This window comes from Phoxinus phoxinus, assembly GCF_949152265.1.
Source record: "Phoxinus phoxinus genome assembly, chromosome: 17".
Taxonomy (NCBI): domain Eukaryota; kingdom Metazoa; phylum Chordata; class Actinopteri; order Cypriniformes; family Leuciscidae; genus Phoxinus; species Phoxinus phoxinus.
This window is the reverse complement of record NC_136892.1, coordinates 15,287,470-15,312,749: the sequence shown is the minus strand read 5'-3', so window position 1 is coordinate 15,312,749 and position 25,280 is coordinate 15,287,470. Positions and strand designations below refer to the sequence as shown.

The 25,280-nt window shown below is 36.3% G+C and overlaps 3 protein-coding genes across 6 annotated transcripts; 2 read left to right on the top strand and 1 right to left on the bottom strand.

Annotated features, from left to right (window-relative positions):
* Positions 1-459: 459 nt before the first annotated feature.
* slbp2 (stem-loop binding protein 2) lies at positions 460-25,280 on the bottom strand. Of its 3 annotated transcripts, none has more exons than XM_079587039.1 (10): positions 3,741-3,800; positions 3,365-3,462; positions 3,109-3,233; positions 2,889-3,017; positions 2,727-2,795; positions 2,527-2,610; positions 2,291-2,428; positions 1,996-2,163; positions 1,782-1,929; positions 460-1,662 (listed from the first exon to the last, which is right to left on the bottom strand). In XM_079587039.1, the coding sequence occupies exons 3-10, from the start codon at positions 3,156-3,158 to the stop codon at positions 1,486-1,488; spliced, it is 963 nt and encodes a 320-aa protein (XP_079443165.1). In that variant the 5' UTR covers positions 3,159-3,233; positions 3,365-3,462; positions 3,741-3,800; the 3' UTR covers positions 460-1,485. The 3 variants fall into 3 exon arrangements, with proteins under 3 accessions (XP_079443165.1, XP_079443164.1, XP_079443163.1); XM_079587038.1 differs by having other exon boundaries at positions 3,413-3,462; XM_079587037.1 differs by lacking the exon at positions 3,741-3,800 and adding an exon at positions 24,850-25,280 and having other exon boundaries at positions 3,109-3,462.
* zmat2 (zinc finger, matrin-type 2) lies at positions 3,295-10,491 on the top strand. The gene is made up of 7 exons (XM_079587040.1): positions 3,295-3,490; positions 3,732-3,821; positions 4,270-4,360; positions 4,656-4,779; positions 7,330-7,403; positions 7,676-7,821; positions 9,606-10,491. The coding sequence occupies exons 2-7, from the start codon at positions 3,804-3,806 to the stop codon at positions 9,747-9,749; spliced, it is 597 nt and encodes a 198-aa protein (XP_079443166.1). The 5' UTR covers positions 3,295-3,490; positions 3,732-3,803; the 3' UTR covers positions 9,750-10,491.
* On the top strand, positions 15,078-23,722 carry lcp2a (lymphocyte cytosolic protein 2a). 2 transcript variants are annotated; one of them, XM_079586616.1, is made up of 21 exons: positions 15,078-15,503; positions 15,820-15,882; positions 16,812-16,858; positions 17,548-17,619; positions 18,426-18,463; positions 18,547-18,587; positions 18,669-18,858; positions 18,941-19,038; positions 19,130-19,175; positions 19,268-19,333; positions 19,455-19,483; positions 20,171-20,193; positions 20,656-20,790; positions 20,870-20,891; positions 20,995-21,007; positions 21,109-21,202; positions 21,355-21,395; positions 21,482-21,540; positions 22,795-22,869; positions 22,964-23,113; positions 23,203-23,722. In XM_079586616.1, exons 1-21 carry the CDS (start codon positions 15,369-15,371, stop codon positions 23,326-23,328), a joined length of 1,563 nt encoding a protein of 520 aa, XP_079442742.1. In that variant the 5' UTR covers positions 15,078-15,368; the 3' UTR covers positions 23,329-23,722. The 2 variants fall into 2 exon arrangements, with proteins under 2 accessions (XP_079442742.1, XP_079442741.1); XM_079586615.1 differs by having other exon boundaries at positions 23,200-23,722.

Sequence of the window (25,280 nt, the reverse complement as noted above, 5' to 3'; positions counted from 1 at the left end):
TCATTATTTTTTTTAGTAATTCCTCATCTAATTTAGTGCTTATTTTCTGGAAGGATATATGCAATAGCCTAAAAAAAAACCTCTAAATGAAATCAGATTATTCACAAGATAAAATGGCAAACAATAAAGCTAGTCGCCTGAATGTTTGACAAACATTTCTCCACATTCTAAGAACTTTGTACTAACATACCCAATCAATAAACTTGCATTGCTCATGTAATTGAGCCTAATAAAAAGGTACAATTATTTGAGTGAGGATACTTTAACAGGTGAGATTAAAACCTGATGTGAACCTACTCACCCTCAAGTTGCTCCAAACCTGTACAAGTTTTTCTGTTGGAACACACAATAAGATATTTTTAAGAATATTGGTAACCAGACAGTTGATGGATCTCACGGACTTCCATAGAGAGAGAAAAAAAAATGCAAGTCAATGGCTGCCGTCAACTGTCTGGTTACCAACATTCTTCAAACTATCTTGTGTTCAACAGAAGAAACTCATAAAGGTTTGGAACAGCATGAGGGTAAATTACTATTTCATTTTTGTTTTTATGCATCATCCCTTAAGGGGCCGTTTACACGACGATTTTCAACTAAAAACGTAAAACTTGTGCGTTTTAGCTATTAAATTAACATGACGACAGCGTTTTGGGGGCTTGGGAAGAAAAAGCAAGCAAACTTTTGAAAACGAGTTTCAAAGCAAGTTTTTGAAAACGATACTGTTATTGTCCGTGTAAACTTGTAAACTTTGAATTTGTGAACAGTGACAGTCTATAGCTGCGTAGTGTTTCTTTACAAATTGACATTGCTAACTACCAGCCTGGCATGCATAATACAGCATTAAGGGTACATTTGTGGTGTAAATGGATAAAGCATAACTACTATTCCAAGAGGGTAATTCAACTTTAAAACAATGAGAACATTGTGCAGAACACATTAAAATGGTCTGTATTTGACAAACTGTAAACTTGTCCATCAAATCTGGAATGTTCCAGGATCAACAATGATGAACTTAGTGAAAAGGTTTGCTGCCGATAAACAGCTGTCGATACACCAATAGATAGCACAAAGTTAGTAACATGGAGAGTCAGCTATAGCCAGTCCACATCTTTATTAGTTTAGCTTTCCATTCATAGAGGTCCACACAAAAATAAGAAATAAAACTCCTAAACTTCCTGTTTTTAGAAAAACAGTGACGTGACAAACAGGAGGGAAATGTAGTGTCAAGAACAAAATAAATAGAACCTGTGCTTTTGAAGGACACGATAAAATAAATAAGAAAGTGAGGAACAGAGTGACATGGGAAGTGTTCAACATTTAAACATTCATCTGCAGAGGATGTCTTGATTGCAAAATACATAGTGCACAACATTCTGAACTAGGAGACGGTGATCCAAACGTGTAATTCTTCTAACATCTAACACTGCTGGTAGAACAAGCTTTGCACCTGATCTGTGCAGACCATTTACATCAGTTGAGGAGACACTACGTATATCTCCAGAAAGAATCTTCATGCAACAAAGGCGCCTGGTTTCGGTTGTGGTCAGTCTCAAGGAGAAATCGCAACCATCCTAGGACGTTTTCCTGTGCTGTTAGGTGACTACTAAAGGTATAGCCCAATCCAAGCTGAGAGGTTTGGTTCTGGTGGCATGGGACTCCAATCTGGACAGAAGAATCCCAATTAGCACTGAAACCATCTGTACTTTACAAGAAATTAGACTGACTCTGGATAGAGTATTGTATTTCACTTCAAATACAGCCATTTAATATTTAGGTCTGACCTGAGAAGCATTAGAAGGCAGCCAAGGATCATCGGTTGAGAAGTCAGAAGGTTGGGAAATCATAGAGTCTGTTGCCATTTCCCACTGTGTGCTCTCCTTTTCGCTGGTTTCACACAGCTCTGTATTCATCTTCTCAAGCAAGCTCTGCCTAAGGAGTTAAAACATGCTAATTAATAGAATCTGATAGAAAAATAAAAAGTCTTTAAAGCCTTACAATTGATCAACAGGGTCTTGTCCTTCCATGTTTTTCTGGGAGGCAGATGGTGGGTCCCACGTATGAAGCGCTCGCCGCCAGAGCCGGACTTGCATATCCCAAGATCTGCGACTATATTTGCGGTATTTGTTTGGAGTGGAAGGGTGGATCCCAAGGATACGCAGACGCCTGGACAGTGGAGAGATAGAACACCCAGAAAGCTTAGTTACACTTTCCCTACAAACAGGAGAACATCCAACAAGACAAATGGAAGGGAACAGTTGTTTGCAACTTAATAACTTTAACCAATTCTTACTTTGGAACCTGCTGCTCATAGTTCTGGTAGCCACAGGTATTCTTTCCATACTGAATCTGTTTTTGTCTGCGCTTTAAAACTGCCTCATTCGTCTCAAAATGTGACGGGTCAGCATTGTGGGGGCGACCTGATGGTGACCTATGAAAATTATTTTTAGTCATTTAATCGACTGGAACAAGGCCAAATCAATAGATACTTTTATTATTTACTTATACACCAAGAGACATTTCCCAGACCTCTTGATCCCATCTATGTCTTCGGTTCCAACAGCAACACTAGCTGTAGACATCTTCAGGATGCACCGCTCAAGGATGGAGGACCTGAATAGGGAAGAAATGGCACGCTTTAAAATGGTTGTACGAGACATTTAGAAGTTAAGACAACACTTCAACCCTAAAACATCCTCTGCACAACCAAAAACAACTTAATAACAGACCTGCGAGGCTTCTGAACACCAGGAGTCTTTTCTCCATTATGTGAAGCTGACTGAGGGGTTTTAGAGCAGCTGGGAGGGGGGAATCCAGTTCACAAGACAGCATTATCAAGTTTGCAATTTGTAGCAAAAACATGTCATTCCTCAATCTACAGAGATATTTACCTGACAAGACTATCATATACTGAACTGCAGCCTGGTAGAAGCCAAGGTTCTGGGCTACATGGAAGAGAGTGTGTTTTAGTCTTGAAGTCTTGGGCAACGTCTGTTGGCCACAAGTGAAGGGGCAGGCATCTAAAATACAAAACAAAAGACACAGCGTCCCTACACGCTACAGTAACACAACATTATTTAAAAATTAACGAGCAGGATTTTGATAACATACAACCGCGACTCAAAGGGGCTTTGAAGAAGGCTTTCTATGCGTGTTGTCATGATTTTGGCTACAGCCACACAGCACGTTGCGTTTGACAAAGCTTTTTATCAGCGACAGGTGTATCGGGGGCGGGGCTGCACAAATGAGACAGGTAAGGCCAGTAATCATTAAAAAAACAATCACACTAAATTATTCATGATAAAATAATGTAATAACGTAAGGAAATAATTGCGCTTTTATTATGAAAATGCCTAGTGTAGCCTACACCGTTTGGTCGTTCCCACGGAGAACAATCAAGTTGTCATAGTATTACCTTAAAGTCTTGGTAACAACAACAACAAGCTATTGACAATGTTCAGCTTTCTGCAAAAAAAGAAGAAGAAAAGATTCAGTTAATTTAACTTCTACACTTTTTGTTGCGGCATGAATAAGTTGTGTCAGAATGGAACCAGTCTATTTTAGGCTTTTCAGCTAAATGTAAACAGTAAAACAACTATGAAACACAAAACAATTCGTGAAAACACTTTAAACGTAACAAAACATAAAACGTGTTTAGCCAACGACTATTGTATTGTAAATGTAAAAAATCAGGGTCTGTGTCAGTGACAGCAGTTTGATCACTTTTGAAATAGATGAGCAACCTATGTGAGCAACAGCACTAGTTTACGACAGCCACGCACTCTTTACGACATCACGAAAGCAAAATGGCGTCTGGCAGTGGGGTAAGAAATTTGCTAACACTTGTTTTGATTTCTTTCTTTGTTTATAATTGCAATCTATCCGCTTATAATTGCAATCTATCCGCATTATATTGACATAATTTATGCGCGAATTCAGTTCCTAAATTCATATCTTTACAAGTGTAGAACGTTTTATATCGTAGTAGTTGGTCGATCGAAACTAACATATCCGTCACACCAAATGGTTTTGTTTGGTCTTATAATACAATAGCGAAAACAGAGATGTATTTTAATTATGAGACGCTTTGGAATCTAACATCTCTAGTATTATTGGCCGACAGTCTTGTTAAACTATCAATATGGTCGTATGGTTTAATTTATTTATTAATATTCGATCATGTTCACAGGCTGTTCTATGCAGTTGAATGAATACAGCTGACGTGATTCACTTATTTAACTTGTTTATAATACCTTCTGCTTGTTTTTGTAGTCTAAGAATGATTTTCGACGCAAATGGGACAAAGATGAATATGAACAGCTGGCCCAGAGACGAATCACGGAAGAGAGAGAGAAAAAAGATGGTAAGCAAATACAACGTTGTAACCTTTAAATATTTATTCAGTAAATTTATAAAGGTTAATTGGGACACTTTTTCCAAGTCATGTCAATGGCCAAAAGTGTCCCAATAAACCCTGAATTCCCCCTACATCAAGTGTGTGTGTGTTTCTTTCTTTTTTTAAGAGTGTCAAGTACATGGTCAAATAAACCCAGACACTGAAATATTCACTTTATGATTTAACCTAAATATTTAATCCAATTAAATAGTTTATGGCAGTATTTCCTATGTCATACATTTTTTTTTTTTTCATTCTCCAGGCAAGCCTGTGCCCCCCGTCAAACGGGAGCTTCTCCGCCACAGAGATTATAAAGTGGATCTGGAGTCAAAACTGGGGAAGACTATCGTCATCACTAAGACCACACCACAGGCTGAGATGGGAGGGTGTGTATCTGCTGTACAATTGACTGTAGTATGACGACGTCAATATGAGTTCATGAAAGAGTGTTCACTGGCTATGTTTTCATCCAATGTTGTGAATTTAACTTGTGCACAAAATAGGAATATTGCCTAAAACATTTGCGCATAAAGCAGTTTCGATTCCATGTTTTGTAAACGATGAAATCGTCACTTTGTAGCAAATCGGTATTCAAATATGTAGTTAAAAAGAATAGAAGTTGCTGCAGTCAGCGAAGCCAATGTGGCACTTTTTTTGTATGGCATAAATTACCTGCGCAGATGACGCTGTCATTTGGTCTTGCATTCGGAGGCCTGGTGTGATCAACCAACATTTGAGACACTGCAATGAAATTGTTCCGATTTTTAGTCCAGTTATCCAATCACATCCTCTGTTGAGGCAGTCACGTGAATTCTTTGTTGCACATCAAGGGATTTATTTGGTAAATGTGTTTCCGTCGGAGTTTACCATAAATGTCCATCACAATTGAGTGCACAAGTTTTATTTTATGCACATTTTTCAAATGTATGCACATCTTGGTGTTTCAGTGCAGCTTTTTATGCGATGGAATGTTTCGCTTTTTTGAGGGCGGTTGATGGAAACATAGCTAGTGCTCAGAGATGCACCGATACTAAAGTTCTCCGCCCGTACCGACAGACGATTATTCTGAATGATATCGGCTGATGCCGATACCGAATTCTCTCCCAAATAATGCTGAAAACTAAGGAGGGAACCCTCTCATTTAGTACAATATAATATTAGAGGTTAAAATTAACAACAGAGCTATTATATTCAACTGCTATTCATTTCCAGATAAAATATTTACACTCAAATAAAAGCAAAAAAAGATTTTGTACACTACTCGGTTACAAATAAGGTAGTTTTTATAAACACTTCTTCATGGCAAATTTATTCAAACATGCATATATAATTAATAGTAAATAAGCTCTTCTCTAGTGTTTTTATAGCTAACGAACAAACTGTGAACATTGTATAACCGTCCTGAGGTAAATGCAACATTAAGTGATTTTGTTCACAAGCTGTTTATTGGCTTCTTTCTGTGGTTGAAACGCAGATTGAGTGATTAATTGAGTCATGATACAGATTTGGGTAAGTTGTACTGTATCTTTCAACATGCCTTCTGATATTCATGCATGTTTTTCTAGATATAATCTGTATTAAAGTGGAAGAAAAGACTCGCGCTGCTGCTTGATTTGTCACGTCACATTTAAGAGCGTCAAAACTTACATTTCGTGATAAAATGTACGGAATTTGAAATCTGAGACTTTGTTTCTTATCAGAAGTAACCGAGCACAAAGATCTTTGCGATTATTGGATGGGAGGTGCTACAAATAATGTTTGATGTAGGGGGGAAAATCTGGCAAACCTGGCTTAAACTATGGGTGATTCATAGGGTCAAATAAAGCCTGCATTAACGTCGCTGTTTTAACTGTTAAAGCGTTGGTGCATTAACTTGCCCTAAAATCAGCACGAAAGATTTTCTTCACACATAGCATGAGTTGCAGTCTGACATGTTTTTTCGCACCCTTTTGATTGACAGAATATAATCGGCCCTGACCATCGGTTGTTTTTAGTGAAAATAATAGCTTTAATTGGCCGATAACCGATTAATGGCCGATACATTGGTGCATCTATAGTGCTGTATCGAAACATTTTTTAAATGTTGAAAGTGTTTTTTTTAATTGGCTTCCTGTATTTCAGCTCATTGTGCTATTTCTGTTACTGTAATAGTGCATTAGTGCCAGTCCACTTTTTCAGCAGTGCTGGTTCAGGAAGTATTTTTTCCATTAATTTCTTCCATTGGTATTTCAAAAAAGTGTTTGTTGAAGAGTTATAAGCCATGAACCAAGCCAACCAGCTACAAGGTGAATCATAACATTACAAACTTTCATTTGAAGCAAAAAGGATTTAAAAAACAGATAAAAATACACTGGTACAAGTCTGTGTACTTGATGGCTTTAGTGAGGGAAAGAACTACAATCCCATGAAGCACTGCACACTGCATGATGGAGAAATATAAAATGACGCATTTGAAAATGTTGAATATATGTATTAACAATATATTTAAGATTATTGCAAAATATGCATATATATAGTGAAATATTTAAGTATTTTGAGAGTGTCGGGAGACCGACGTAATTAGCGGCGCTTCATGGGAGTAGGTGGGGCTAAAAAGATCTTTTGGCTTGTTTTGACTGATTGGTGAAATTTTCTGTACAGCATTATGGGTAATGTAGTTTTTCACCAAGAATTCCGCTATTAAACGCAATTATTTTAAAACTAAGTTGAAATAATGGGGGCTGACAACTTCAACAGAAGCAAATACTATCGATTAACAACCTCATAGCTCACAGTAGGGCTGTCTTTAGAGGTTTATGAGTTCTCATTAAAAATCTATTTCCCTATGGAGAAAATGAATGGAGTTTTTGCTTCTGGAACCTTTCTGTTGCACTCTGTTGTATCTTTGTGTCAATTAATAATATTTGTGTCAATGTGTCTTTTTCTCTCTCTCTCAGGTACTACTGCAATGTCTGTGATTGTGTAGTAAAAGATTCCATAAACTTCTTAGATCATATTAATGGTAAAAAACGTAAGTATTGAGGTCTTTGTTCTTTTCTTGTTTTTCTTTTTACAACATCTTCACTGAACGCAATATGTAAATTCCTATTTAATACATTTGTACCTGTACAATATTTAAATGAATATGTATACTATCTGTACATACTGTATCTTTGTATTACATACATTATTTGTATTATTCTGTACATGCTACTCTTGTAATTCTGTAGAAAAGTCTAAGTCTTTGTAAGCACACTTGGCCAGTAGCATTTTCTTATTCAGTACATTTATGCCCATTTATAGATCAGAGAAACTTGGGGATGTCCATGCGCGTAGAGCGCTCTTCATTGGACCAAGTTAAAAAACGCTTTGAAGTGAACAAGAAAAAAATGGAGGAAAAGCAGAAGGAGTATGATTTTGAGGAACGAATGAAGGAGTTACGAGAGGAGGTCAGTGTTGAAACCGAGGTTCATTTACACATTTACTGACAGGTCTTGAAAACTAGTGCATCTTAAAGGATTAGGTCACCTCAAAATGAAAATGTCAAGATGTTCATGTCTTTCTTTCTACAGTGGAAAAGAAATTAAGTTTTTTGAGGAAAACATTTCAGGATTTTTCTCCACACAATGGACTTCAATCGCAACCAACATGTTGAAGTCCAAAACAATGCAGTTTCAAAGGGCTCTGCACGATCCCAGCTGAGGAATAGGGTCTTATCTAGCGAAATGATCGGCCATTTTCTAGAAGTATATATATATTTATATATATACTTTTTAACCACAAATGCCCGTCTTGTACCTTCTCCGAGATGCTCTACATATTACGTCATGAAAAAGAAATAAGTAATAATAATAAAAAATTAAAACAAAGATGTCGGATGATTTTGAAGTTGGAGGATAAATTTAGATAAATTTTATATGAAAATTAGATGAATTTTTCGCCCTTCCCTATCTTTTTGAACCGGATTACACAGACAAATAACTTAGACAGATGAGCTTTGTGAAAGGTCAAGTGACTCGTGACCTTTCCAACGTGATTACGTAATGCCTGATGCGTCGCAGACCAGCACAAGATGAACAATTGTGGTTAAAAAGTATATTAATGTTTTTTTAGAAAATGACAGATCGCTTCACTCACTAGATAAGACCCTATTCCTCAGTTGGGATCGTGCAGAGACCTTTGAAGCTCTTCAAAGCCCTTTGAAACTGCATTGATTTGGACTGAATCCTATAATGTTTTTCTCAAAAAAATTATTTATTTTCCACTGAAGAAAGAAAGACACGAACATCTTGGATGGCATTGGGGTGGGTAAATTATCAGGAAATTTTCATTTAGAGGTGAACTAATCCTTTAACTCAAGATCATAAAATGGCAACATCAAAAAATATACAGGTGAAACTCGAAAAATTTGAATATCGTGCAAAAGTTCATTATTTCAGTAATTCAACTTAAAAGGTGAAACTAATATATTAGTTTAGACTCATTACATGCAAAGTGAGATATTTCAAGCCTTTATTTGTTATAATTTTGATGAATATGGCTTACAGTTTTGAAAACCTTTTCACAATATTCTAATTTAAAATTTGGGGTTTTCATAAGCTGTAAGCCATAATCATCAAAATTATAACAAATAAAGGCTTGAAATATCTCACTTTGCATATAATAAATGCACTTTTGCACGATATTTTAATTTTTCAAATTTCACCTGTGTGTGTATATATATATATTATTTTTTGACAGATTTTAATGTTTAAATAAAATTTTTGTAATCAAAGTATGTCTAATTAATTGAAATCATGAAACCTATTCAATTTAACAGATTACGCGTTTAGGGCCCTATAAAATGTTTTATTTTATCTGTAAAATACTACACTTGCTTGTATCTACACTATTGCTGGTCTGTTTTTTCACAACGATCTTGCGTATTTATGAATGAACGGCTCGTTTTAAAATCTTCCCGGTCTACTGACATTTGTTAAGACATCTGCTTCAAACATTGCAATCCTCATGATAACTTTCGTCAACTTTACATTAAGTAAATCCACTTTAAAAGCTAGTTACTCCTGGACAGCGATCCCATTGAAATACACAGAGCGACCGCAAAAGAGAAGTTCAAAGACAATATTCTAAAGATGGCCGCGCCCATGTTTCTCTGGCGCATAAGGTCTATATTAGTACTCTATTTATAATGTGTTGACGTGTTGTTTTTTTTATTTTTTATTCTGTTGTTAAGGAGGAGAAAGCAAAAGCATACAGAAAAGAGAAGCAAAAGGAAAAGAAAAGAAAGGCAGAAGAAGACCTCAACTTTGAAGATGACGATGAAATGGCTGCTGTGATGGGATTCTCAGGTTTTGGATCCTCGAAAAAAGGCCACTGATCACTCATTTAAATTTTTCACCAAGGCCTTCTCTGAATGGGTTTCCCTGAACTGTATGAACATTTTCAAGAACTTCATTATTCCTTCACAGGACCAGACAGCTTTTTTTATCGCACAATCTGTGAAATACTCCTGATTCAACATGTGGTAAAAACCTTTAGTAGGTTAACCTGTTTTTGGCCCTTGATCATAGAACATCAGCTAACTCCGTCATTCTAAATTAAACTTCTTGTTATAATTAAGTTTTTGTTATAAGGTCATTGTGTAAATAGGGCTGCATTATGCATATATGTTTTTATGAGTTTTGTCTCAAGTAACCCTTTTACCCCCCCTCTGCACAGTGAAACAGAAAAAGTTCAAATTAAATCATTACCATTTTTTTTGAACACAAGACTTGATGCTTCCATTCTTCAATGTGTGTGTGTATATATACCGGTATATACATACACGCACACAAACACACTAGGGATGCACGATATATCGGCCATCATATCGGCATCGGCCGATATATGTTTGTTTTAAATGTTATCGTTATCGGCCCAATAAAAAGATTTTGCCCAATATTTTAAAGCCGATAAATAATGTATTTCCTTCAACTGAGACATTTCAGATGTGCATTGTTAACCATTATGGTTTTGAATCACTTGAAATATGATTGGAATCAAATATAAAGAATTATCGGTATCGGCCAAAATGTTCATATTGGTGTATCCCTAGTTTCTACACGCACTGTAAAAAATTATCAATAAGTTATTTTTGACCTTTTTTAATAAGTTATACAATATTAAACTCATTTTAAAGCTAGGGTCGGTAATGTTGGAGAGCTAGCCAGATTTGAAAGTGGCACCTCTTCTAAGCTCCGCCCCCTCCTGTCAGTGCTCCGTCCAAAGCTACGCCCCCCCCCCCACAAACATGAACGCGCATCCACATTTGGAGTCAGCTGCATGTACCTACGACCTGTAACGCAACTGGCTTACACCGACAGAGAAGCTACTGTTAGCATTGGGATTTTTTTGAGAGGGGGCGGGACTTTTGTTGGGAAAGTCCAGGGAGAGACGCACACTTCGACTGGATAAACTGGATAAACACATGCAGCATCTTAATTGTTAAGAAAATGAAACAAAATAAATGAATAAATCAAGCCTTTATTACAAAACACTAGGCTATATCATACAGCATTCTGAAAAATGCGCACCCCTAGTTCCTCCGTCTATGGCCCATGACGCGATGAGCATTTACTATAGCTACTTTAAAAAACGTGGGTCGGGTACAATATTTTCTTTCTTTTTTTTGCGGTCCGAGTTGCGGGCGGGTTAGTTGAAAACGTCGGTCGGGTGCGGGTTGTTTATACATTGACCCGCGCATCACTGCTGTGCACGCAGTGGTGCTCGGACACGAGACACGAAGGCATCTGATTGGTTCTTTACATTCGCACCGAATGACAGTGATTGGTCAGAGTTTTTACTGTCCTACAGCTGCTACAGCGGTCAGATTTGTTTCATTCCTTTTTCTGAACACATAATGTATTGACTACTATCAGAATGGAAGGACCATTTCACCCAGTATAAAAAAAAAAAATTCTGAACAGGATTACCTACCCTAGCTTTAAGTAATTTTAATGAAATTTAAGTTGAAATGACTGGAACATCCAAGTATTTTGTACTTAATTTAAGTCAGCAACTTTTTTTACAGTGATATTTGTAAATCTGCCTTAAAGAAAATAGGAAAAGACTAGCTTAGTTACAGAACCATTAGTTTATGATATCAGTTGTAGAATATGAATTTACCTTATGTAAGCAAACACAGTGCATTCAAGTAAATACATTCATACATTAAATATATTCAAGAGGAACTGTAAATCCTCTAATTGACAATTAAACAAATTATTATTATTATTCTGGGGACTAATTACCAAAAACTAAAGTGAAGGAAAAGTTTCATTGATTTATATAGTAGATCACCACCTGATGGTGCTATTGGATCTCATGAATTTACTAAATGCAAAAAAACACTTAGCAAAATAATCAATAAAATAGGTTAAATCAAAAGTCAGCATCTGACTTTCTAAATTATGAAATTAATAGATCTTGTCAATTAAAAATGCCAATTCACAAGATAAATATTCTAACAAAGACTATAATGTTGATTGATAAAGGGAAGCATCTCAGCTGTTCACACAGTTCACGAACAGTTCTGTGTTCTTCGACCAGAGACACATGGTGACGCGTAGCCAGAGGGTTCAGGCCTTCATTTGCCTAGAAATGTCACATTTCCATTGTGCACAGTTAAAGAGGAAATATAGCATGTCAAGTTTCATCAAAAATGAGGAAAAACTTAGCACCAGTGACAGGTTTGTGATCTCAAAGACAAACATGAGACCATAGACTGAGTTAAAAAAACGATCTATAGCGTCAGTCATAAGACACTCAAATAATAATATATAAAATCAGCAATAATGGCTGAAGGAAAGAGTTTCTAAAGAGCCATTGCGAACGATAGTTTCCACTCAAATAAATTCAGGTCGTTACTACGGAGTTCAGCGTGGGAGCTCCTTTTAACATTATTGATGTATAAACAACAGAATGACATTACCTTGAATCAAGACCACTCACTGACTTTGCCTCCAAACATATTTTAATACACCCACTTTGCCACCTTCTTCTGCGTAAGCAGCCAGGAAATGGAAATAACTGTGTGATGAAGCAGGGGTATTGCATGACATCAAATAAATGTAATATAACTATATCTAAACAAAACATCCGTTTACAGGTTTGTGAATCAAATACGCATCTTCATCAAAGTGAATATTCAGTGGTGGAAGAGAAATTTCCATGAACTAACACCTATAGACCCAAGAACAGGAGCAACTGAATGCTTGCAACTCATAGTTTCCAGCTGTGGGTGTTAAATGCAGTTCAGGGACTGAACCAGACTCTCATGTTGCAGGTCACAGACAACTCAATCATTCACACAAAACGCTTTCTTTTTGCAAATGAGGTATTTCGTAATTTCCCACAAAACAATTTGGGTGCATGTTTTGAAATGAAGCATACGCAAAAATTGCACAGTTTAACCGGGTTTACTTTATTGTTATGTTTACGTTATAAACAGTGCAATTGTCAATAGTTGTGTGTGTGTGTGTATATATATATATATATATATATATAGTATGGGACAAAATTAACGATTTTTCTTTTATGCTAAAAATGATTAGGATATTAAGTAAAGATAATTTTCCATGAAGATATTTAGAAAAATGTATCACTGTAAATATATAAAACATTTAGTTTTGTGAGTGAATGCAGCACAATCGCGAGCATAAATGGACGATTTTAAATGCGATTCTCTCAATGTTTCGATATTTTTGCACCCTCAGATTGCAGATTTTCAAGTAGTTGTATCTCGGGCCCTATATCTAACAAACCATACATCAATGGAAAGCTTATTTATTCAGCTTTCAGATAATGTATAAATCTCAATAAAAAAATAAAAAAACCCATGTGACTGGTTTTGTGGACCAGGGTCACACACACACACACACACACACACACACACACACACACACACACACATATACAGTGCTATGCATAAGTTTAGACACCCATGCTAAAGTTGCCTAAAAAGAGGAATAAAAAATCATCTTTTGGAAATTGAACTTAATGCCTTAATTTAAAAAATGAGGAGAACTCCAACCTTTAAGGACACCAATTTTCTTTGTGAATGAATAATGTATCGTTAAAAAATAAATGTTCTTCCTTAAAATACAGGGTGCATAAGTTTGGACACCACTATGTTAAATTCCCATAGAGGCAGGCAGATTTTTATTTTTAAAGGCCAGTTACTTCATGGATCCAGGATACTCTGCATCCTGATAAAGTTCCCTTGGCCTTTGGGATTAAAATAGCCCCACATCATCACACACCCTTCACCATACCTGGAGATTGACATGGAGTACTTTCCATAAGATCATCTTTCAATGCAAATCAAACCAGCTGTTAGGCTAACTGAAATAAAACCATGCCAATGTCCAGGTATGGTGAAGGGTGTGTGATGATGTGGGGCTATTTTAATCCCAAAGGCCAAGGGAACTTTATCAGGATGCAGAGTATCCTGGATCCATGAAGTAACTGGCCTTTAAAAATAAAAATCTGCCTGCCTCTATGGGAATTTAACATAGTGGTGTCCAAACTTATGCACCCTGTATTTTAAGGAAGAACATTTATTTTTTAACGATACATTATTCATTCACAAAGAAAATTGGTGTCCTTAAAGGTTGGATTTTTCCTCATTTTTTAAATTAAGGCATTAAGATAAATTTCCAAAAGATGATTTTTTATTCCTCTTTTTAGGCAACTTTAGCATGGGTGTCTAAACTTATGCATAGCACTGTATATATATATATATATATATATATATATATATATATATATATATATATATATATATATATATATATATGCATAGCACTGTATATATATATATATATATATATATATATATATATATATATATATATGTTTATGGTTAAATTAAAATGATATAAATGGCTGGTATTATCAATCAAAATGCTAAATCTATATATGGATTTTAAATCTGCATTTAAATAAGAATCTAAATATTTAGCTGGGAATCATTAATGGCGAATGAAGCTCTGAACCAAAAGATGTGACTATATGACTATAATAAAATCATGGTGTTTATTACAGCATATAATTATTTTCTATGTAGAGCTGTCCAAGTGTGTTATCATTTCTGCTTGCAAAGTTAGCAGCCATGCACTGTAAAAAAAAAAGTTATGACAACATATGTTTTTACATTGCTTTAACTCATCAAAATAAGTTCAGCAATCTTCAACTTTGTTTTATAAGTTCTACAAGATTCAACTCATTTTTAAGTCAGTTTAATGTGATTTAAGTTGAAATGACTTAAACATCCAAGTTAATTGTACTTAAATTTAAGGCAGCAACCGTTTTTACAGTGTGATAGCAAGGGTGCTGCTCATACAATGATTTTTGCTTGTGTTACTTAGATTAGAAGTGTGATTGGCAAAGGTTAATTGTGAGTGTGTAATCCCCAATAAATGACTTTTCTTAAACTGGCCAGTTCCACGTAATTTGATTCTGAATTTTGATAAATGACTTAAGAGTTTAAGTAACTTATCAAAATTCAGAATCAAATTACGCGGAACTGGCCAGTTTTAGAAAATGAAATGTTAGTGTACATAATGTCCAAATGTTCTAGGCTACATCATTCTGAGGGGGCGAGGATGAATTATAATATATCAAGAAATATCTTGTGTTTTAAGGGGCCGTACTTCCCCTATTTGTCACAACAATCACTAACAGGAAGTCTATGGGGAAGTGGATGTCATTCTTTCTTTTCAGTGCTCAGGCGAATCCGGGGTGTTGTTTTTTTTTAACATTTATGAAAATGTTGGTAGAATTTTGAGTAATTCTTCCACGTCTACATTTAAAACGGGTTGAATCAGTCACTGTATATTTTGGTGTCTTTTCTCTTTTGATTTATTTTTCTTGATTTGACACCAGTCTCCTTGTGTTCGGGGTGGACATAGCGTTAGACACAGTGTGAACCCACCGTGAGAGTGGCAACATTTTTTCAATGCTTGAAGATATCAGGGATTTGATATTCATAAGCAAGTGTAGTACATTTGGAACAATGAGTTTCGATGGTATTCCATCCAAATCGGAGGTTCTGAGCTGGGATTCACAACGGTTAGCAGACTTTCTGAAGAAAGTAAGTTGCTTTCTCTTTTCATCTTTCAATGTCACAACACATGAAAAAAAAAACTGTTGTAATTCTTATTAAAATGTTTATTTTATAGACCTTCAGCACACATACTTATGAATTTAATACCAATTTAAAAAACGGATTAAATTGGAGATATTTGTTACAGCACCAATGAACCTAAAAATAGCATTGAATGTACTTTGATAGACCAATATTTTATGTTAAATTATATTTAATATTACAATATGTTGTTTATATAGGAGATATGTGTATGTGTGCGACCCATATTCAGCTGACATAATTTATTTTTCATTATCTTCAGCGGAATCTAACTGGATGTGATAAGGTCATAATACGATATAACATCAGTGGGCAAAGGTTTCTGGTAAGTAGAATACCATTTATAATTTGGTCCACCGGTTTTGCTGGGTCACAGTCCAAATGTTGCATTTAGAAAGCAGAAATTACCATTTTTGGTACCATTACCAGCCTACATGTCTTGATTTTGTGAGTCATCATAATTTAGTATTGGTCCTATGCAGTGTGATTTTTTTATTTAATTTTCATCTGTAAAATTCAGTTTTAATTTAATTTTACATTTTATAAATAGTTATATTATTTGTGGAACAAAGACCAAAATTACCCACAAAACAGATGTGTGTGGTCTGACTCAATGTAGCATCATTGTTTCCCTTGATCCAACAATTCCGTAAGTTCTTTTATTAGAATATAAAACTACCGAGAAATGTTAGAACTAAATAGAATCAGTCAGAATTAAATAACAAAAGAAATACGTTATAAATGAAGGTGTTATAAATGTTACAGTACACACACACACACACACTGTATATACACTATAAAAATGATTGTTGATTTAACTTAAAGTAACCTGTTCGTCTTAAAATTTTGAGTTCATTGAAATTCAAAATGAAATTTGAGTTAATACAATGAAGGAGATTGGTTTGATCAACAGAAACTCAACACATTGTGTTATCTGAACCAATGATCTAAATTGATTTGACCAAAGAAGAAATGATGTGAAATCAAGTGTGTGTGTGTGTGTGTGTGTGTGTGTGTGTGTGTGTGTGTGTGTGTGTGTGTGTGTGTGTGTGTGTGTGTGTGTGTGTGTGTGTGTGTGTGTGTGTGTGTGTGTGTGTGTGTGTGTGTGTGTGTGTGTGTAAAAAATATATTTTCACGATTTATCACATTTGTTCTTTTCTTTTTTCTTTTGTATATACATACACACACACACACACGCACGCACACTCACAGTTTGATAAATTAATTTAACACCAAGCTGTATTTTTAATTTAGAGTATGACTGAAAATGACCTTCAAAAGTTCCCTAAGCTTCATGCACCGTAAGTACTGACTGCATTTGTTTTCCTGCTTATTTTGTGTATTTGACATTCTTTCTTCTTATTCTGGGTAAATCGCTAATACTTTAGACAACTTTCGCATTTATATGGCATAAAGTGTAGAATAATTTATCATAGCCACAGTATTCAAAGACATGCTTTTTATTTTTTTTTTATTTTTTTTAAATCAACTAGCACATCATGTATAGTAACAGTGTACAAACAGGTAGAAACGTGCAAGAACGCCATCGGTGACATAGTGACATTAAAAAGGAAATACTGCACAGGAAAGATAAACCAGAGAAGCAGATGTGGCAGGAACCATCGCGTTCATGCAGAAACTCTTATGTAGAGCACGTTTGGTGCGAAATGGTTGAAACCCCCACACCAATAACACTTATATAAGCAAATAATTGACTTTTCCCCAAAAGCAAATTTGGCATTAGATATGCCTCAGTGACTTAATGGTAATTTGATTGTTGTTAGTTTATTGAGCAGTGTCAGGTGCACAGAAAAGACGACAGAAATGATGTCTTTGTTACCACATCCTGCTGTAGCTGAACCCTCAAGTCAGTTCATAAAGAAATAATTACATGCTTTTCTGTCTCCTAAAACGCCTACTAATCAATAACATGCCCGCAGTGTTAGTTACGCTTTGAGGATTTGAAACTGGTGTTTCCTAATATTTTTAGGCTTATCTCCAAGATTTGTCAGGAAATCAACAAAGAGAAGAAGAGATTCTTTCCACCGATTCCAGCAATAAGGCCAGTACAAATCTTGTGTTGTATCTGAGATATAATATACAGTACCGTTCAAAGTTTGGGGTCGGTAATATTTTTAATGTTTTTGAAAAAAGTCTCTCATGCAATTATGTGATCAAAAACACAGTGAAAACAGTAATGTTGTGAAGTATTATTACAATTCAGAATAACTGTTTATTCTACTTTAATGTATTCTAAAACGTAATTTATGTTATGATGGCAAAGCTGAATTTTCAGCGTCATTACTCCAGTCTTCAGTGTCACATGATCCTTCAGAAATCACTCTGATTTGCTGCTCAAGAAACATTTCTTATTATTATCAAGATTGAAACCAGTTGTGCTGCTTAATAGTTTTGTGAATACCCTGCTACATGTTTTTTTTTTTTTCAGGTTTCTTTTATGAATAGAAAGTTAAAAAGAACAGCATTGTTGTTGTTTTATTTTGCAACATTATAAATGTATTTATTGTTTAGATCAATTTAATGCATCCTTACTGAATAAAAGTATTAACCTCATGATTTACTTGCCCGGTTTCAAACCCGTATAACTTTCTTTCTCCTGCGGAACATAAAAGAAGAATGGTTTGAAGAATGTTATTTAAGAAACTCTTTTTTTTGCCCTTACATTGGAACAATACACCCCATTGACTTTCATTATATGGACCAAAAAAAAAAAAAACTGAGACATTTTTTATGAGACATTAACCACATGAGGGTGAATAAATCAATGTAATGAATTGATCATATAACTACCATATAGTGCATCTACTGTCAGTACGCGACTAACTATCCTTATTGTTTTGTAAATAGGCCGTCACAACCAGTTCCCAGCTTCCCACAACCACCAGGTATGATACAAAGTAGAATATATTCAATGCTGCAAGTTTGCTTTTAAAGATGTTTAGAAGTAACGTGCTCTTACTATTTTCAGTTGACCAATATGAGGAACAAGCATGGGACCCTGAAGAGTTTGTAAGTCTCTCATGTGTGTCTCGAACCGTTTTGAAGTGATCAGCATCACATCTGACGGGCATGTGTTCTTTCCTCATGAAGGACAGTGAAGACGACTACGAGGATCCTAACGAGGAGATTCGTTCAGAAGGTGATGCTAGCGGTGGAGACTATGAGTCCCCAGAGGACGGCTCAGACAGTGATAATGGCTATGAGCCTCCTCCATCTGAGCCAAAAGAAGACGCGGCCCAGATCTGTCCCGCTAAACCCATGGAAAACAGCGATTATATTGGTACGCAAAAGTGGACACTTTTCCCTCCTATTGCTGTCTCAGTCCTTTGGAAAAGTCATGATGGGATTCCTTGATTTATCAGATAATAACCGCACGCGTGGAGTGAGCAGAATCCATCCGCCCATGCCTCCGGAGCGCCCGGGCCCCGGACCCTCTCTCCCTCACGCGGAGCGGCCAAGTGTGAGTCCTTCACATTTCCAAACATATGTCCCTCTTCGACTATCATTTTCCCTGTTTGAGTCTAAACAATAAAATCTTTATTCGATATTAGGTTGGACATCATCTGAGAGAAGAGCGGCCCCTAAAAAGACCCCCAGGTAAGAGAGTATGTTTGTTCTCAGTGACAGATAATATGGGTGGGATGCTGTTGAACTGATCCACCTTTCCCCCCCGTCCCGTGCTCTTGTAGCGCCTGCTGTAGACCGCAGCAAAAAGCCAGGAACTCTGGACAGAAGCCAGCCTCCTCCTGTAGCAGGTCACTGCCACTCGCACTTTTATTTCTTAACCCTTTTTTAGCAGATAATAATTCAGTAATAATGCAATTCAGATTACCTAAAGGCTAAAGGGAAGTGTTTGACTGTATTGTGTCCTCACAGGTGGAAGGGGCACTAGCTCATTGGACAGAGTAAGTATGATTTGTCCTACCTCCACATAGAAGCTGCCAACATTTGCTTTAATTTACCACTTTTGCATTTACCAATCACTAATAACATATTATTAGGTATTTTAATCAATATATATATACATGAAAATTAGAATATCGTGCAAAACTTCATTTATTTCAGTAATTCAACTTAAATATATTATATAGACTCATTACGTGCAAAGTGAGATATTTCAAGCCTTTATTTGTTATAATTTGATATGAAAACCGCAAATTCAAAATTAGAACATTGTGAAAAGGTTTTCATAAGCTGTAAGCCATAATCATCAAGATGATAACAAATAAAGGCTTGAAATATCTCACTTTGCATGTAATGAGTCTATATAATATATTAGTTTCTTTTAAGTTGAATTACTGAAATAAATGAACTTTTGCACGATATTCAAATTTTTTCGAGTTTCACCTGTACAATATACAATATAATATACAGGCTACAATATATAAATTGTTAAATGTATAATTATAATTATTATTACAACATAATAAATAATGTCACTCGTTATTATTATTATTCTACTTAGGCCTATATGCTTGAAATATAAATTACCTTTTTTTTCCCTAAAATAGTCTTGACATTTTAAAGTTCCATTTTGACGCAAAACCTTTATAATTCATATTTTAATATCTCTCTTATCATTTTTTTTTCAGCAGGCTGTCCAACCGCCAAGAGGGTATGATTTTATTTAATTGAATTTTTGATTAATAATATGACAATATTTAGTCATAATTAACCATTAAGATCTCTTATTGGTTTGTTTACTTTAGCCTATAGCATGATCACAATGAAATTACTGAATGACTGCAATTATTCTGTGCACATAAAATATGCTATTTATAGGTCACCGTGATTTTGCCAAGTAAGACATATTTTGATGATCCTGGAACAACATTCCTGTCCAAAACAAGCACCTAACCTTTGTTGTAACCCTAAACTTGACATAAACTGTCAACCTGGCCCTCAAATCTCCTTGGTTGATTGGAATGTTTTTCCAGGATCAACAAAGATGTCGATCCAGGAACATGTTCCACTTGGTGAAATCACATCTATAGTAGCGGTCAATTACTAAATCTCTGTTTGAAGTATGATAGGTTTGTCATCCGGTTTTCAGGATGTCATGCTTTTTATCCTACAGCATTACTGCTGCCCCTCTCAGACTCCCTCCAGTGGAGTTGCCAGGAGACCCGATGAGAATTCCCAAACCCTTACTTCCTCCATCAGGGGTGCGCAGAAGTGCCTCCTCTGTAACACCAGGCTACACTCAAAACAGGTCCGATTCAAGAATGTAACACACGGCACCATTCTATTCACAGAGCTGCCAATGTAACCTGTATTTCTTTTTCCAACAGGCATCTTGACCACAGAAACGAGGTACACATAAAGCACACACACACATAGTACTAAATGTTTGTGCAATTCACATAATATAGCAATTCACTCACTTAATTTTACTGGGGGGTTTTCTCTTCAACAGTTTCACGATGACAGTAAGTCATTTTCTTATTTTGTGCATGTGCATATTTTGATGACAGAATTAGTAAGAAAGCACACAAACGTGTGAATGTTTGAATACTCTGTGATTTTACAGCTGCCAGGCACAGCTCCAACACATTTCCACTGCACGCCAGGAACCCCTCGCCAAGACCGCCAGGAACCCACGGACAGCCTTTTCAAACTGACACGTGTGTATTCAAATGAGAACACCGTCTGTGGGTGGTCAGACTTGATTCTACTCAAGAATATGCTGCCAAATGAATACTGAAATTCAAAAATATGAGTTAAAGGTGCAGACACTCCACTATATCTGACAATTCATCTGTCACATTTCACACAGTGTTACCCCCAGTCGATCACTACCAGCAAAACTGCAGGAGGGTAAGCACGGATTGCACTAGTTTGATTTATCTTACTATATATTCAATGAAAATAACTAGATACACCTTTTATTTTGTTGAATAAAGCAATGAACGATCACTGGAAAAGTGGAAGAGCACCACCACCACCACAAACAGACATGCAGGTACAGTAGGCTACTTAAAGTGCTTGAGCTACTGACAAGGGTTGCCAGGTCTGCACAACAAAAACCCGTTCAATCCGCTTGGTTTGCCAAGCCTCCATGCGTTTCAATTGTGGGCGAATTCCAAACAGCGTTTTTCCACCTTTGAAGGGCACTCCGGGAAGGGGACGCCCTTTTTAGGAGCGTTCCAATCTAAAGTGAACAACTGAATCCCTTCACGAAGGGCCCTTCCACAAGTCTGTTAGCGAAGGTAACATGCAATGGTCACTTCAAGGAAGTAATTTAATCATTTATGGTCATGCCCTTCAGAGTGAGTAGGACATAGAGATGCACACTTCCGATTGGAATTTGCCATGAGAGTACTTTCTCAACAGCCATTTATGAGCACTGTTTATTCATATCACACGTTTAAGCTAAGCTTTTAAAACGTTACAGTGTATAAAAGTCTCCGAGCTCATGGCGCTGTGACACCGTGAGTGTGTATTAGCACCGTCTGTTGTTGGTAGCCTATCTAATAGAAAGCTTGAACCCGGAAACGGTGACACGTGACGTCAGATTTAAATAGCGGATTGCTAATCAAAACTAGCCCAATCTAGGGTCCTCTGGTAAAAAATCTCGACCTCGAAAACGACCCGCAGCAACGGAGTGATGGTAGCCCTGCACTGTTGTGCTGACTGCTGCTGAGCTGACAAACAATCACACCACTACAGACCGACCAGCAGATGGCGCCCTTGTATTTCCTTTGAGGTGCTACTGGAATAACTGGAATCTACTTTCTAGTACACTGGGGGAAAAAAGTGATGTAGGATTACTTTGAAACGATTTTCACTCGTTCAAGAAATTGCTAGCAAATTTACCTAAATTGTGACCCCACTGAATACACAAATAATGACAAAGGCAAGTAACACACTGAATAAAACATGACATTTAAGTGGACAGACAGAAAAAATTTGGCCTATTTTCTTGTAAAACATAGGCTGCCATAGTAATCTTTATTTACTACTTCAAAAAAAACTTTTTTTCAGTGTATAGTGTATTTTTACTTCTCCAAGGTTCCAGTGTCTTTTTTCTTACAGTGTAGCCACTGTTACTATGCTACTAGCCACTATGCTACATTTGACTCATGTTACTATTAGGTATTTTGTGAAATGTTTGGTTTTAATAAATCATAATTGTCTCATAAATTCAGAGAAAACAGACAAACATTTCTCATTAGTCTTTGTCAGCCCAAATATCTCATTATTTCTCCATGTATAGGACATGGATCCAGCTTGGTATGTGGGTCAGATCACCCGCGGTCAGGCAGAGAGCTATCTGAGAAAAGTTAACAGGGTGAGGCTTTGAGTTCTTTCTCATTGGAATTGGGGAAAAAAATTATAATTTTCACGTTTACAAAGTTAATTTGTTGAAATGTGTCCCCTGTAAGGATGGGACGTTCCTTGTGCGAGACAGCTCAAATCGATCCTCTGACCAGCCTTACACACTTGTGGTCCTGTACCAGGAAAAAGTTTACAACATTCAGATCCGCAGATCCCAAAATGGATTCATGCTAGGCACTGGGATGAAGTCCTCAGAGGTATTCAAACTGTTGTTGTTTTTATGTCTGTAATTATAGAAACATGCTCAATGACCAAAGCTTGTAACACTGTTAATTGTCTTTAGCAGACTTTTGAGCGGGTTGGCGGCATTATCAACCAGCACAAACACACACCACTCCTTCTTATTGATGCTAAGAACCGAGTATCAAGCCAACAGAACCAGTGTGCTCTGATTTTTCCAGCTGGACATTAAACATAGTAGGTTGCATGACTTTACAGTAATGTACAGTAACTACTTTTGCTTTTTCATTTCATGCTTTGGTTGTTGTTGTTTTTCAACTTTACTTCAAATCAACACAATTCAAAATCTCTCCGGTGTGTGTAAAAATGTCTCTGGTGGTCTGTAAAACATTGTAAAGTTTTTAAATGCATAGCTGCACATTGCATATACTGGATATATGTTCATATAAACAAAAAGAGTAGCCTATTTTATCACTATTTTGACTGTTATTGTTATTTCTCAAACAAATCAGTCTTGTCACTTTTTATTTGAAATTTTCCACGAGTTCCTGTTTATTTGTTGTTAAATTCGTATGATCATGAAGTATGAAATGTATATTGACAAGACAATAAAGATTACAATTCTACATGTGTGAGGAACTGATTCGCACTGTCAAAGAGGATTTGTGTTTGTCGCTTATTTCTCTGAAATCATTCTGTTCACCTGCCATTAATAATTTGAAGACTCACTTCATAAAGGTGAAACGCAGGGCACAGTTTCCCCTAAATTATCTCACGTCTATCAAACTGTCTCCGAGTTGACAACACATCGGTGAACATAAGGGGATTCGGTTACAATGACTTTGGCATGAAACGTCAAAGCAACAGGCTAATAACAATGCTGTTTGAGGAAGACTGGTGAAATTGTGTTGGTTTTTATGAGTGCTTGTATTACATAGATAATCGACTAGTCGGTACAGTCAGTACAGTCTGACCCCCTAAAGAAGGCTTGCCCCCCCCCCCCCCCCCCCTTAACACTTTATTTTACAGTGTCCTTAATATGCTACATGTACTTACCATAACAGTAAATTATGCATAATTACATGCAACTAACCCACCACAACCAAATATCCTATACCCTAACCCTATAGTAATTTAGCCTAAATTGTTCATTAATAAGTAATAATTTACTAAGTAGCCTACTTAAAAATGTATAATTACATTGTAACAATGACACCTTAAAATAAAGTGTAACCCAACTATCTGATCCCACTGAATGCCATTGTGTAATTATGTGTAGCCTAGGCCTAATTAACAAATAGCCTATATAAAATAAACAAATATCAATCTTTGCCAATCTCCCTTTTCCCAAAAAAATAATGTGCATTAAGAGTCTAAATAAGCTACACTTATTGCAATTGAATATAATGGTAAATATTTTAGACTGATCGGTTCACGCTTTCGTCAGCCAGGTTGAATATAAACATTTAAAGATGGAAGTATGAGGTGCGGTCACATTAGCACAATTTAGGTCCATTTTCATAGCGTTGTATGAGGCACCACTAGAAACAGAAGTCACTTTCAAACCAAGCTTTTTGTTGTTCGAGTTCCAGTAGCTCGGGGAATTCACGGGACCAACTTGAAAACTAGTGGAATCTGTGTGGGGAACTTTTTCGTCCTCGTGAGAAACTGCCGATGACTGATATCGCCCGCGAAAATTCCCCGAATAACGTTAAATGAGTGCACATTAAAGGTAAAAGGTAGGCCTACTCACTCATTGCGGTTTTGATGTAACTTCAACCACAGGTTTTAATCATCTGGCCACTACAGCTGGAACAACGGATTAAATGGTAAAATAAACCGACTTTCAATAAATAGCGCGCGATCAGGCTACGCCGACACAGTGGAGTCGCATTGCGCGTGCAGGAATGGGTGGTGCTGGTGCGCGTGCTCTCTGTTTAAGAATGTAAATTACTTTTGAGACCCAAATGGCTCACAAATTGAATTCGCATTATCTCAAGTGAAAAGGCGGTGGTAAAGATGAAATAGTTGATACCTTTAACCCCCCAACAGCTTAAGTGATCTAAAAATGTAAACAAATTAACCAAGCCTACGGAATGATGGTGTCTTTAAAACAATGTTTATAATGCCACAGAAACCACATTGGTATCAACTTAAAATTAGTTAGATCAATTTGTCAGCACA

Coding starts and splice junctions, on each gene's coding strand:
- slbp2 (XM_079587037.1), bottom strand. CDS start 3,158: ATGACAACACGCATAGAAAGCCTTCTTCAAAGCCCCTTTGAGTCGCGG. Junction 2,796..2,888: donor GTATATGATAGTCTTGTCAG/GTAAATATCTCT, acceptor CCCCCCTCCCAG/CTGCTCTAAAACCCCTCAGT. Junction 2,611..2,726: donor GGTGTTCAGAAGCCTCGCAG/GTCTGTTATTAA, acceptor TTCCCTATTCAG/GTCCTCCATCCTTGAGCGGT.
- zmat2 (XM_079587040.1), top strand. Junction 4,780..7,329: donor CCACAGGCTGAGATGGGAGG/GTGTGTATCTGC, acceptor TCTCTCTCTCAG/GTACTACTGCAATGTCTGTG. Junction 7,822..9,605: donor TGAAGGAGTTACGAGAGGAG/GTCAGTGTTGAA, acceptor TCTGTTGTTAAG/GAGGAGAAAGCAAAAGCATA.
- lcp2a (XM_079586615.1), top strand. CDS start 15,369: ATGCTTGAAGATATCAGGGATTTGATATTCATAAGCAAGTGTAGTACA. Junction 18,859..18,940: donor GGAAAACAGCGATTATATTG/GTACGCAAAAGT, acceptor TTGATTTATCAG/ATAATAACCGCACGCGTGGA. Junction 22,870..22,963: donor ATCTGAGAAAAGTTAACAGG/GTGAGGCTTTGA, acceptor GTCCCCTGTAAG/GATGGGACGTTCCTTGTGCG.